The 15,370-nt window shown below is 33.7% G+C and overlaps 1 protein-coding gene across 1 annotated transcript; it reads right to left on the bottom strand.

Annotated features, from left to right (window-relative positions):
• Positions 1–8,397: 8,397 nt before the first annotated feature.
• On the bottom strand, positions 8,398–10,704 carry LOC127108487 (uncharacterized). Its single transcript, XM_051045962.1, has 6 exons — positions 10,573–10,704; positions 10,390–10,461; positions 9,935–10,114; positions 9,514–9,630; positions 9,268–9,402; positions 8,398–9,172 (listed from the first exon to the last, which is right to left on the bottom strand). The coding sequence occupies exons 1-6, from the start codon at positions 10,639–10,641 to the stop codon at positions 8,582–8,584; spliced, it is 1,164 nt and encodes a 387-aa protein (XP_050901919.1). The 5' UTR covers positions 10,642–10,704; the 3' UTR covers positions 8,398–8,581.
• Between the last annotated feature and the right edge of the window lie 4,666 nt (positions 10,705–15,370).

Here is a 15,370-nt window from a genome sequence, read left to right as displayed (position 1 = left end):
GTGCGCACTTCGACAGGGGCAACTCCATTCTCTTTAGTCTTCGGAATGGAAGCCGTCTTACCAGTGGAAGTTCAGATTCCCTCTCTAAGGATCATGAAAGAGGCGGGTTTAGACGAGGATGAATGGATTCAAACTCGACTCGATCAGATAAATTTGATTGATGAAAAGAGACTTGCGGCTGTTTGTCATGGGCAGATATATCAGAAGCGCATGACCCAGGCATTTAACAAAAGAGTCAAGAGACAGGTGTATCAAATTGGCGACTTGGTGATCAAGCGTATCATCCTACCACAAGGGGACCCCCGAGGCAAGTGGACTCCCACATACGAAGGGCCATTTGTGGTTAAGAAAGTATTCTCCGGTGGAGCCATGATACTTGCTACAATGGATGGCGAAGACTTCCCGCATCCTGTGAACGCAGACATAGTTAAAAAATACTACGCATAAAAGAGACCCGCTAGGTCGACGTACCTAGGCAAAAGTAAGGGCATCCCGGCGAACCAAAAGGGTTCGGGCAAGAATTAGGGATAAATATATAAAGACGTACACCCGGCAAGTCGAAAACCTGAAAAGGCGGCTTGGGCAAAAAGGGGTATCCCGGTGGACTGAAAACCTGAAAAGGAGGTCCAGGCAAAAATTAGGGATTAAAGCGTATGACTTCATCCCGTTCTCTGTCAGCTTCAACCAAGTTCAAGAGACTGAACAAGCCAATCACCTCTATCCGACAGCAGGAGATGAGATGCTTGAAGACATAATGATAGTAGTGAAATCAGAATCGATAGGACTTTCTCTGCATAGCTTTCTCTCTGTTTTCCTGGCAATGTCCTCTTACTAGGATGTCTGTCTCCTTGTACATAAATCGCCTATTTGTAGGCCCTCTTTCAAAATCAATCCAATTTTATTTCCAAAAAGATGCTTTTGTTTTACTTCCTCCGTTTTGATTGCGTAAACGTCCATTGATTTAATTTGAATTGATTTATGCATTTGAATATGATTAATGTTTACCAAAATACATGCCTAAAATAGAAATAGCAATTATTACGAGACTTCAGGACCAAGGAGAAGGTCTAACCACGCTTTCCAATGAGTCCGTCGCTAATTCTGTTCCCCAACAAGAACCAGCTATTTCCCAGAAGAAATTGGCAAAACCGGACGAATTGGTCACCTCTTCTATCCCCAGCCAGGCTCTGTCAAATGTTTCTACCATCAGACAGAAGTCAAATGCCCCAGCTGAGACAGGGTCATCAATACCAATATCTCCGACCAGAAGAGGAAATTTATTTCCCCAGTAGAGTTCCCTGGAAGAATGTTCAAACGCATAGTGCATTCATTACATCATTTCATATTACATACCTGCATACAATGCTCATCTTTACTTCATTCCGCATCATATACTTTACATCATTTCATAGCAGGTATATGCATACCATGTTCGCAAGCATAAAGCATCTCATGCATCATGACATTGCATGAAACTAACTTTATTTTTCAGGCTAATTATCCTCCGGATCACATTCAAGATTCGAATACAGCTCTCAGATATAATCCATCTGACGAACGTTCTGACATCCTCCCAATGGTGGCATCTCTAAGCCCACCCCAGATATTCACTGCAAATACAACAAATATTATCAGATACAGCCTAACGTACGGTTCATTCTGATTCAGCCCAACATATGACTCCTTCAGCTCAGATACGATCTAACGTACGATCCATTCTGACTTTCAGCAACTCCAATACGGTCTAACGTACGACCCATTTGGACCTTCAGCTCAGATACGATCTAACGTATGATCCATTCTGACTTTCAGCAACTCCAATACGGTCTAACGTACGACCCATTTGGATACTCAAATCCTCAGATGCTGCCTAGCGTACGGTACATTCCGGGGTGTAGTCTAGCGTACGACTACTTTCTTCTTCAGATACAGCCTAACGTACGGCTCATTCTGCAACTCCAATACGGTCTAACGTACGACCCATTTGGACCTTCAGCTCAGATACGATCTAACGTACGATCCATTCTGACTTTCAGCAACTCCAATACGGTCTAACGTACGACCCATTTGGATACTCAAATCCTCAGATGCTGCCTAGCGTACGGTACATTCCGGGGTGTAGTCTAGCGTACGACTACTTTCTTCTTCAGATACAGCCTAACGTACGGCTCATTCTGCAACTCCAATACGGTCTAACGTACGACCCATTTGGACCTTCAGCTCAGATACGATCTAACGTACGATCCATTCTGACTTTCAGCAACTCCAATACGGTCTAACGTACGACCCATTTGGATACTCAAATCCTCAGATACTGCCTAGCGTACGGTACATTCCGGGGTGTAGTCTAGCGTACGACTACTTTCTTCTTCAGATACAGCCTAACGTACGGCTCATTCTGCAACTCCAATACGGTCTAACGTACGACCCATTTGGACCTTCAGCTCAGATACGATCTAACGTACGATCCATTCTGACTTTCAGCAACTCCAATACGGTCTAACGTACGACCCATTTGGATACTCAAATCCTCAGATGATGCCTAGCGTACGGTACATTCCGGGGTGTAGTCTAGCGTACGACTACTTTCTTCTTCAGATACAGCCTAATGTACGGCTCATTCTGCAACTCCAATACGGTCTAACGTACGACCCATTTGGACCTTCAGCTCAGATACGATCTAACGTACGATCCATTCTGACTTTCAGCAACTCCAATACGGTCTAACATACGACCCATTTGGATACTCAAATCCTCAGATACTTCCTAGCGTACGGTACATTCCGGGGTGTAGTCTAGCGTACGACTACTTTCTTCTTCAGATACAGCCTAACGTACGGCTCATTCTGCAACTCCAATACGGTCTAACGTACGACCCATTTGGACCTTCAGCTCAGATACGATCTAACGTACGATCCATTCTGACTTTCAGCAACTCCAATACGGTCAAACGTACGATCCATTTGGATACTCAAATCCTCAGATACTGCCTAGCGTACGGTACATTCCGGGGTGTAGTCTAGCGTACGACTACTTTCTTCTTCAGATACAGCCTAACGTACGACTCATTCTGCAACTCCAATACGGTCTAACATACGACCCATTTGGACCTTCAGCTCAGATACGATCTAACGTACGATCCATTCTGACTTTCAGCAACTCCAATACGGTCTAACGTACGACCCATTTGGATACTCAAATCCTCAGATGCTGCCTAGCGTACGGTACATTCCGGGGTGTAGTCTAGCGTACGACTACTTTCTTCGTCAGATACAGCCTAGTGTACGGCTCATTCTGCAACTCAGATACGATCTAGCGTACGATCCCTTCTGATCTTCCATCCCCAGCAAAGCCATCCGCCTAATGAACAACTCACTCTGGTATTCAGACACGGTCAAACGTACGATCCATTCTGATCCCTTATCCCCAGCAGTATATAGCACACTCTGACTCCCCAGCGAAGTCAACAGCATAATGGATGACTCACTATACGGTCTAGCGTATGACCCGGTATGACACCCATGTCTCCAGGTATCGTCTAACAAACGACGCAATCTGGAGCCCTCATCGTCAAACTACCTGGATGGCATCTTTAAGCCCATCTCCATCAAGACTAATTGACAGGTGCAAATTTTTGGGGCATTCTAGTGTTCAATAATCTTTCACCTCCAGACCACGAACGACACATACCATTCTACTCTCGGTTCAAGAATATTGAACAGGGGCAGCTGTCATACCCCAAAATTTGCCCGTTGATATTACAAGGCATCTTTCAAGGCATTCCGACTTATTCTGCAAGACACTGATCTTAAAGAAACAAAAGCCCAGCTCACAACAGACCCAATCCAGAAGAGGCCCAAACTAGCTTGCTCGCTAGGCGAGCAACTCCTTCGCCTAGCGAAGCTCGCGATTACCAGAATGGTTGGGCTTCATTCTGAGCCCATTAGGTCATAAACTGCATGCTCGCTAGGCGAGCAAATCCTTCGCCTAGCGAACCTTCGCTACAGGCTCGCCTAGCGAAGCTTGCGAATATTATAATTTTCGGGCTTCAGTCTGAGCCAATTAGGTCACCACTACCACTATAAATACCAGCTCTTCAGCCACGAAAATAGACAGACACAAACGGAGAGACCAAGACGGACAGAGAAGGACGGAAACCCTGGCGCAGAAACCCTGCTAACCTAGAGAATTCAGAGTAAGGAACCCTGAAGGCAGCTCATCCGCACCGAAGCTACCGCCGCCCAACTCAATCCGGCATCCAGAGTGATCAGCCCCTTTCAACATCGCAATTGCACACAGGTTTGCGTATCACCACTGTTTTACGTTTCCAATCGATATTCTTTACATACAGGCTGCATTACGATTAAAGTTTTGATATGTAATTTGATTTCACATGTGAATCTAAGTATGTCTGAACATCCTGTATATTGTCTATGCTATGCCTGTAATCCAATGCCATGAAAGTACAGGTTTCCGGCGATCATGCTGCCATCAAATCCAAAACCCGTGGCCACTCGCTAGCACATCGCTAAGCGAGCCTGCAGCGAGCATTCGCTGAGCCTTCGCTAAGCGAGGCAGGAGCGAACGAAGCAGCAGCTGTTTTGTTCCTTTGCTGCGGTGCCTTATGTTTGTCCGATCAATATTCATGATAATTCTGCATTATTTGGTCTGATTTAGGGACTGTTACGTTGTGGTGCAATTTCCAATTGTATTTTACCTCGATACTCTAACCCTGTGTTGAATTGTGTAAAGGCTACATATTCTCGAAGAAACGGCTGGCCAGGTGTTCCACCTTATGGGTGGGATACCCTTATGGAAATTCACTCTGGATTACTCAATTAATTTTAATATAGTACTTTTAATGTATTAGTGTTAATGTATTGATTTTAATGTGGAGATTCATCATAATTACCTAGTTAACTTTAAAATATGGACTTCAAATAAATGATATCGGACCTCTCTTTGTTACCCCACGATTACGTAATACGGTCATGTCCCGCGAATATGGGGATACCCTTAGCAAAGACCCTTCGGTTAAATCATCATAAAATAAATCATGGTCCCTCGGATGTTGCCTTCGAAAATACGATTTTGTCCGTCGATGACCCTTCGGTGTAACCTATGGCTAAATGATGATAGTCCCTTCGAATGCTAAGGTATCCTCACAACTGTTGCCTTCAATGACCAGCCGATGACCCTACGATGACCCTTTTACATCCAAAGGATAAAACTACTTACTTCTCAATAGTAAGGACAGTTTTACCCTCATAAGGATAGGAAATACCCGGAAAGACCTCGGATAGGTATAACTATTAATTGCTCATTCACAACTCAAAACTACTTTTCACACCTTACACCTTTCAAAACCTCCATTAGAAAATCACCACTTGGCATACATTCGCACTAGAATCATTGCCGAGTTATATTTTTCTAAACTATTTTCAAAACTAAACGAGATAACCACTTTGTATACATTCATACAAGAATCATTACAAAGTTAAATTCTCCTTTTCAAAACATCTCCTACACATTTCTCAAACACTTTTTTTTCAAACAAGGAAAACATAAATGATTGAGCAATTAAGAGCCCATGGATAACCATGGATGCAAAGGGTGCTAACACCTTCCCTTTGTATAATGTACCTCCCGAACCTAAGAATCTAAATTAAGGTCTTTCCTGTTCTTTTCCGCCTTTCCTTATTGGATAAAAGAAAAGTCGGTGGCGACTCTTGCTAACCGCGACATTGCGATTAAAAACACAAAAAAGTCCAGTTCACCGTATGACAGACCCTATAGGTTTTCGCGGCGTTGGCAATTATATTAAATCACGCATTTAACATAATAAACAGTGAGCGGTATCTAGCAACACATCACTGCTACCCAAGTCACAAAAATGTCATGTGATCTGACAAAACCTCCTGTGATAATAATTATGTGTATAATTACCCCTTTGCCCTTATGTCTATATTGAACACAAGGTATAGACCGTGTCACCCTTGTCCAGTTCAATATTGGGCCCATAGACATTTATCCTGTTACGCAGGATTGGCAAATTCCATCTAGGACACTCATGTCCCTCAGCATGCTTTGTGGAGTACCCATCAACTGCCTTTATGATTATCCAGTTACGGACAACGTTAGATCAGCAACAAAGCACTCGACTCTACATCTAGGATCCATAGTGGTTTCAGATCGAAGAGTGGTATACACTATTATCACCATGAGAATAACTTATGACACTTTGCATAACTTTCTATATAGTATTCTCATAGCGGGTCAATCCGGTATAAATATTACTCCTAATGTTCATACCTATGTTTAAGACTTGATAACTCTTTATCCATGATCCATGAGATATGATCATCAGTCTACAAACATAATAGTCTTAATGCTTTAATGTTATCCCACTTCACACTAAAGCTCGACTACGGATACTTTAAGAATAGTGCCCTTATGTTTAATGTGTTTTCATGATTAAGTCACACTTAATACATTAAACGGACTATCTATTCTAGGGACTTTATTAATCAACCATAATAAAGAAAATGCCTTTTATTATTAATAAATAATTCGATACAAGTACCAAAAGTATTGGCCTCTAGGGCTTACACCAACAGTCGGAGCTCCATAGTTTGGAGGATAAATATTGAGAAAGAGATATGATCAGAGGTGATGTTTATACGGGAAAGAAAAGGCTTACCAAAGCACAAAGGCTTACATGGTAAGGAAATGGTGACAAAACCAAGAGATGAGGTATATAATCATAAAGATGTCAACCTAGATTGCGCTGTGTTTAAACCAAGAAAAGGGGGTTAACCATAAAGGTGTGTCCCTGAATTATGGTGTCAGAACCAAGAAAATGGGGTTAACCATAAAGGCGTGTCCCTGAATTGTGGTGTCAAAACCAATAAAGGACTTACCAAAGCACGAGGACTTATATGGTAAGGAAAGAAAGCAGGAACTTATCAAAGCATGGGGACTGACATGACAAGGATCTTACCAAAACACTAGGACTAACAAGTTAAATGAATGGTGTTTAAATTGAGGAGATGTATAACCACTAATGGTGTCAACCTGAATTGCGGTGTCAAAACCAAGGGAATATGGGTTAACTATAGAGGTGTGTCCCAAATAGAAAGTTGCAATGTGTAGCGGTAAATTCATGACCATCAAGCTATGGATGAGCTTAATGTCAATAAAACCAGAGTCGTCACCGCGCTTTTATTATTTCCAAAGGAAAAGAGAAAAGTACGAACAAAATCCAAAGATAAGAAGTTTTCAAATCAAATGCCAGAGATTACAGGTAAGGGGGTTGGTTACACAGAGGGAAGGTGTTAGCACCCAAAGTGCCCTAGGTACTCCTAGGGAGCCCTTTTTTTTATGTGTGCATGTGTTTTTGGAATAAATGATGTTTGCTTAAATAGAGTGTGGGGATTAGAAAAGAATTTATTGATTATATTTTTGTGTTTGACAAGACCTTCGGTCTTGTGCCTACGTACCAACATAAAAATGAGGAATCAAAACCTCGTAGTTTGTGGTAAAAATATATTTTTTAATTAATTAATCTTTTGGATAGTACATCTTAATGAAATTATATTTTAAATGATAGAAATACTATTGTTAAAAGATAATTTTATCAACTAAAACATAAATAATTAATTTATGTAACTAATTTAACCTTATTTTTAAGGTAAAACAGTGGGAATTAAATTTAAATATTTAAATTAATTTATATTTAATAACAATATTATCTAATAAAAGATTAATAACAGTTAACACCGATTTTTTTTTCCGATTTTTAAGTTTTTTTTTATAATTAAACAATAATATATAATATTTAAATTTATTCAAACATTTTTTTTTCTTTTTTTCTTTTTTTATTCTTTTTTCTTCTTTGATTATATATTTTTATTACTTTTATAAATTGATTTTATTGCTAAAATATTTTTGGTTTATTCAATAAATTTTTATTTTTATTTGAGAACAGAATTCATTGAATCTTTAAAATATGGAATGAATAAGATTCTTTCATATTTAAAAAAAATGGATGGATGAATGATAGATTCATGATCAAAATTGTTTCTTATAAAAGATTTGGCTTTTGAGAGTGTTCTTAAGATTGAAGTATAAATTCAGTTGGATGCTAACATTTTTCGTGTTATGTCATTCAATAGGCTTTGTGCTAGTAGATACTAGGATTGATTTTATTAGTCAATTCCAAGAGCGAATACCAAACTTTCAAAAAATATATATAAATATACTACTATAAGTATTTTATTATTATGAAATTAGATTTAAGAATTTAGAGTTTGACTAGAAAGTAAATAAAATGTAATAAAAAAGTTCTTTCATTTAATATTCGAACCATGATACTTCTTAAATATTATTGATCTCTGCATAATAAAAAAGTGGAGGTGCATCTCCTCTTAGACTATAGAACAATTTATATATTATCAAATGTCTCATGCTCAAAAACTATAAATGATAATTTAAAAAGGATCGATGAAATCACATCCATAATGCCAAATACAATTATTAGTTTGTAATGGCTGATTATTTAAAATCTAACAAAAAATATAAATTAGTTGAGAAAGCTTGCAATCAAATCATCATACTCAGAGAAGTCTTCTGTAATCTCAGGTAAGACTTCATAGTTATTAATTCCCCAATCACTTGAAACGTCATAATCTTTCAACATGTTTGGTAATACTCCTTCATTGATAGGAACACTGGCTTGCACTTCCGAAAAATTTAGCGAAACTTTGTCAGAGCCTTCTTGTGGATATAACAATGCTTCTATTGAAACATCTCCCACATTCATATTGTTCTCTTTTCCCTCCATATTTTGAGGACAAAAAGCATTTCCTGCTTCAGAATTGTTCTCTGTGTTCTTCGTCTCTTCAGAAAACACATCATTTCCTACTTCAAAATTGTTTTCTTTTTCCTCAGTTGTTGGAAAAGAAACATTTTCATCTACATGATTGTCCACTTTGTCCTTAATTTCTGCTGGACACAAAATATTACCAACTTCAATGTTGTTTTCTTTGTCCTCGTGTTGTAAAGGACATACAACATTTTCAGCCTCAACATTATTCTCTTTGTTATCAAGAACCTCTTGAGGATATCCCAGAGCAATATTCTTCTCCAATTCAACATGATTTCTTTTTTGAACCTAAAATGAATAAATATTAATGAAATATAAAGTTAAAGTTATGTTTAAAAAATTCATATAGCAACAAAATTATTAAATACAATTTGACTTATCACCTTCCTTTTGTAATTTCGTTTCTTCCTAGGTACAGAAAGACTAGGAGGAAGTAAATCATCAACCCTTATTTGAGGAATGTTGTTTTCATTAGCCTCAATTTCAAAATTATTTTCTTCACCATTATGCTCACCATCCTAAAAATCATTAGAAGAAATATAAGTAATGAAGTATAATTTTTTTTATCTAATATTGCTAGTAGCGTAAAATTTAAATAATGCAACATTAACATTATTTACAATCATCACCTTTTTTTTCCTTTTTCTTGTCTTCAACTTAGCATATCCTTCAGGAAGTAAGTTATTCACAACTTGCGTAACAGATCGCAATTTTCTACCACCATTGATAGAAGCGTGAACATAGTACTTAAAAAAAACAACCAAAAAATAAACATAAGTGAGTTACATATATTATTAATTATTATTATTATTATTATTATTATTATTATTATTATTATTATTATTATTATTATTATTAATTATTGACAAATACATATTATTTACTATATAATTATATAATGAAAATATTATATCATAAACTACAAAATCAGAATTATAAAATATTAAATTTTGATTTTTCTCGACATAAAATAAACTCTTGGTACCAATAAATTTATTAGTACTTAGTTTTACAGAATTAAAAAAACTTAAGGGACCAAAAAAAGATTACCGTATCACATATTTTTGAACTCCTTTTTCGACATTGTACTTCCCAACTTTTAAGATTAGACAACATGTTATCTATTCCCGAAAAACATGTAACGTCAAAATTTGTAGGAAATGAAAAAGAAAATATTTTCTTTTTCAATAATAATGTTGTTCGAAACTTCCTGCGACGGCTTGTCGATTCCTGTAAAACAAGACAACCAGATACCATAATATAAATACAAAAATGTTTTAATTAATCAATTGTATTCAAGATTTAATTTTTTGAATGTATTAAAAAGTTGAACTTTGATTGGTTACTGGAGTAAGAAAAATTGAAATGGTTCACAATTATTCCTATTGCTTATAGAATAAAAAATATCAAATTTTCACTCTCCAACTTCAACTTTTCCACACAAAATAAAAACGATGTGTTTATAAAAATAATTATGAGTAAATGAAGGATATAAGAATACATACATAAACTGGCATGATTTCCGCATTTGTTCTAACCATTTTACGACACATCGATTTAAAGCCTTTTACTTTGTTCTGTGTCATGTAAGAAGATAGATACACTGGATTAGCTATTATATTTTTGTTGTTTATTTCTAACAAAATAAATAATTAATAATTAGGGAAAAATAATATATCAATACTTACATTGATATTATCTCTAAGCAGGTAAGCCAGCTCGTGGCCATAAACACCATTTGCTTGATTGTTACTCATGCTTTGAAATGAGAATGAAACAACAATTTTGAGTGAAACTACTTTTTAGTGATTATAATGATTTTTTTAACTCTTTATATAGAGAAACAAAGACTGAGAATTGAAAATATATAATATATAATTTTGACCATTCAAAAAAAAAAAAAATATGTACAAATATTTGTGTAAGCAAATTAAGGAAAAAGTAATTAATATAGTCAGAATTTTCATTGTTCATGTATCTTAAGAATTAAGTAAGAATTCTTTTTTAAAAAATAAAGATTTGTTTTAGCCTAAATTAATAAAAAAATATTGAAACTATGTCCTTTACTTTAATCACATTTCTCTTGATTTACACTTTTTCTCAAATTTCCTTAAATTAGCTTAAAACGTTTTGCAACCAGGTTGCAAGAAAAACACTTATTCTAGAATCGATGGCTGTAAAAATTATTATTAATGATACTTTTGCCAAAATAATTTCTCATTTTTCTATTTTCTTAAATAATAAAAATTCCATCTTGATATTCCTTGTTTCTATTGCATCAAATTTTTTTAAGATTTAGACATTTTTTTCTAAATTTTGGATATAATTTTGTTGATCTATTATATTTAATCAGTAACAAAATAGATAAATTTGAAAAATCATATCCTCAAAAACAAATGCATAAGATAAAAAAGAAGTCCCAAATTCAATGGTGGACAAAAAGTCTATGTGTAATTAAAACTACATTAAAATAATATATATTTTTAATGATTTCATTTATCATTTATATATAATACCATTCTAATATATTATATATATATATATATTATATATAATTATATATATAATATATAATATATATATTATAATATTATATATATATATATATTGTTTGTTTGTTTGTTTGTTTAATGAATACGAAATTTTTTGTAAATACATATTTAATTTGTATTTTTTTTATTATTGTAGATATAATAATATATTATTGAAAAATTGTAAAAATATCTTTATACCAACAGTAAATTAAAATTTCATTTTTTTAATCATCAAATATATTTTCTATTAATATTTATTATTATAGAACAATGAACATGGACAGTAAAATAACATATTATGTTTTTTTATAATTAAAACAATGTCAATTAATAAACTCTTTGAATTGGATAGGAACAAAAAAGAAGGAGTTTTTTTAAATAAAAAGATAAAAAGGAAATTTTATGTAAAACCTTTGTGCAACGGGTTCCTTAATTAACATAGTTATCCTTTTAAAAAAAATCAAAATAAAAATATTTATACAAATTTAATTATTTTTTATTCATGTGAGTTGTTGTTTTTTTGTTTTTTGTTTATGTATTTTTTTATGAATAAAGTATTTAAATGTTAAATTTAATTTTTTTTTTAATTCCTAAAGTTAAAATCCATCCTGCAGATTTTTTTGAATTTTCTTATGGATATTAATTTTAAACACTAAATTTTTAAAAAAAGAAATTAACATTCAAAAATTATTTTTAAAATAAAATACCAAAACGAAAATCAATAACACATCAATTTATCGATATTAAAAAACTGTATAAATCTTTAATTATTATATCATGATACTCATATCATCATTAATCTTCTCCATTTGTAGTTTATACAAAACCAACACCAGATTGTATTGTATTAACGGTTTTTTTTAAGTTTAAATTTGTGATATAATAGGACCCGTATTATCAGTAATATTTTTTATTGAATTTACCGCAATAGTGAGTGTTACAACCTAGATAGTGATCGAGAACACATTGTAATTAAAGCCATGCAAATCAAAAGCGTGCACATTCATGGGTTGTTCAATTCAAATAATAACAAGATAAATTATTATTATTATTATTTAAATTTAAATAATAAAATAAAATATTCCAAATACAAAATAACAATTTCACAAATTGAAAATCATTCATGCTATAAGTTGTTGTGAACAAAACTTGTGATTAGGTTATTCAAATAATATATACAAATGAAGGTAACGTATCAATAACAATGCAAAATGTGAGTAGTGCTTACAAACATTCATGAGACTAAATTTAATGAGATTTTCTTAATATATATATATATATATATATATATATATATATTATAATATATTATATATATATATAATATTATATATATATATATATATTATATTACTAGTGTATTATGTAAAAATATTAAAATATCGATGCATGTCAGGACACACTCAACCACTATTTAACATATGTCAATTGTGAGTGACGTTCTATAGGAGTTGGATTTTTTTAATCCAAAGATGTATCTTCGAATCTGTCCATACACTACTATAAATAATATATTTTATGACGATGATTTCACCCCACGTATTGAAAAAGTAAGATATAATTCATGGACGCACACTGTTTTTTTTTATAAAAAAAATATACAATATATTCCGTTGGTTATTTTGAAAATCAAAGGTTAAACATATTCAGTGTACATGATTCAAATTTCATAAGTCTCAGCTTATGTTTTTATCTCATTAAAAGTGGCATATTCTTAAAAAAAAAATAATTTAAAAGTACGCTACTTTTCATCTCAATTTTCTTTCCAATCGATGTAAATATGTTTCTCTGATATATATATATATATATATATATATATATATATATATATATATATATAATATATATATATATATATATATATATATATATATATAATATATATAATATATATATATATATATATAGCTTTAGCTTGTAGTATCAAGTTCATTTGTCTAAACAACACAAACATAATCCTAACGAAGAACTCTAAACAATGAGAGCCATTAACACATATCATATTCAATAGGAAGATGTTATGTGTTTAGTGCTCCCGTTTCTTCTTTAAACACATATCACATCACTACTAATATTGTTGTCTTATTGTTGTTGTTGTTGTTATTGTTGTTGTTGTTATTTTGGTGTTGTTGAGATCTGAAACTCTAGAGTTTTTCTTGTTATTATTAATGTTTTTTGTCGATGTTGTTGTTCTTGTTGTTGAGACCCTAAATCCTAGAGATTGTTTATTGACGTTGTTGTTATTAATATTGTTGTTATTTATTGATATTATTGTTCTTGATATTGATGTTGATGTTGTTGTTGTTTTCTTATTCTTTTTGTTGTTATTATTGATATTGAGATTATGTTTTTTGTGATTCTTTGTGCAACTCTCATCTTTTTCCGTCGAGTTGAGTTTATTATATTTGATGTTTTCAGCAACCTGTCATAATTATTAGTTTATCTTAGTTAAGTTGTAAATTCAACAATTAATATAGTTGTTATTGAAGTTGATCACTAGGGGTTAGAGATTGAGATAAAGTGATAGGGATTCTCATATTTAGGGGGGAACCTAAATAGAAAGTCACTAGGATTAATGGAAGACATAGAACTTCATAAGATTTGAGGTTCTTATAACACTAATTATTCTAATTCAAAGTAGTGAATTTCCTTTCTTGGATAGAGTGTCCTCAGACGTTTGTGTGCTTTCACCGAACTAAGTTACCAATCTCTTGTGTTCTCTGTATTCCTTTTCTTCTTCATCATCTTATATGTGTTAAGATATTATACATTGATGTCATATTGATATATCACGTTGGACCAGCTGTCCCAACATCGTGTCCGACATCTGTTCACTCAGAAACAAAATTTTATTTCGCATCAGAGTAGGCATCCATTTCTGTTTGGATGAGCTCTAGGGAGATATTTTGTGTTCTTACAGACAACACAAAGGATGGAGGGCCTATCAACATACCACATGTTTTGGATAACACCAATTATAACTATTGGAAAGCTAAATGGCTTCTTATCTCAAATTTATAGACAACAAAACTTGGAAGGTTGTGATTAAAGGGTGAAAACATCATGTGATTACTTCTCAAGATGGTACAATAAGTTTGAAGTCTAAAGTTGAATGGACTGATGAAGAAGATAATGAAGTTCTTGGAAACTCCCAGCCTTTGAATGTTATTTTTAATGGTGTTGACAATAACATCTTTAGATTGATCAACACATGTACTGAAGTCAAAGATGCTTGGGAGATTCTCAAAATTGCCCACGAAGGTACATCCAAGGTTAGGACATCAAGGTTGCAGCTCCTCCCTACAAAGTTTGAGAATCTTTTCTTTTCTATCCAACACTGAAGAGGATGAAGATCAAGGTTGATAAATATTTCCAGAGGCTATAGCTCTTGTTGGGAGTAAGATTAACAAATATTTAAAGAAACTTGACAGAAGATGGAGGACAAATGTTCCAGACAAGGTGTAAGACATCAGTCCCTTGAACATAGGCAAAATAGTTCGATGTCATGAATGCGAAGGATTTGGTCACATTAAAGTTGAATGTCCTACTTTCCCATAGAAATAATAAAAAAGGGATTTCCAATCACTCGGTTTGAATCTGATGATGAAAGTGAAAGAGAAACTTCTAACAAAACTAATGGATTTCACTAAAAAGTATGAGTCTGAAGAAGAATCTAATAATGAAGACATGTTTGAAGAAGAGCTAACTTAAACCTTTAGACTTCTGCACACCAAGTAGAAAGAAGCTTGCACAACAGTTGAGAATCAAAAGAAATCCATAAGTGTCCTTCATGAAGAAAAAGGAAAGCTTGCCTCAACCATCACATGTCTGAAAGAAAAAATCACCTTGCTGAATACTAAACTTGAAAATGTGCCAGAATATGTACATATGTTGAGCAACACTTCAAATATGTTGGATGATGTCTTGGAAGGGAATATGAAGATTGTAAGGT

The sequence above is a fragment of the Lathyrus oleraceus genome, chromosome 7, assembly GCF_024323335.1.
Source record: "Lathyrus oleraceus cultivar Zhongwan6 chromosome 7, CAAS_Psat_ZW6_1.0, whole genome shotgun sequence".
Lineage (NCBI taxonomy): Eukaryota > Viridiplantae > Streptophyta > Magnoliopsida > Fabales > Fabaceae > Lathyrus > Lathyrus oleraceus.
Note: the sequence above shows the minus strand (reverse complement) of the source record. Positions and strands in the feature narration are given on the sequence as shown.

What these genes read in the sequence shown, in the direction of transcription:
- LOC127108487 (XM_051045962.1), bottom strand. Translation starts at nt 10,641, where the DNA reads ATGAGTAACAATCAAGCAAATGGTGTTTATGGCCACGAGCTGGCTTAC. An exon ending in TGCTTAGAGATAATATCAAT is followed by an intron (nt 10,462 to 10,572) that starts GTAAGTATTGAT and finishes TACATGACACAG; the next exon opens with AACAAAGTAAAAGGCTTTAA. An exon ending in CGGAAATCATGCCAGTTTAT is followed by an intron (nt 10,115 to 10,389) that starts GTATGTATTCTT and finishes CTTGTTTTACAG; the next exon opens with GAATCGACAAGCCGTCGCAG.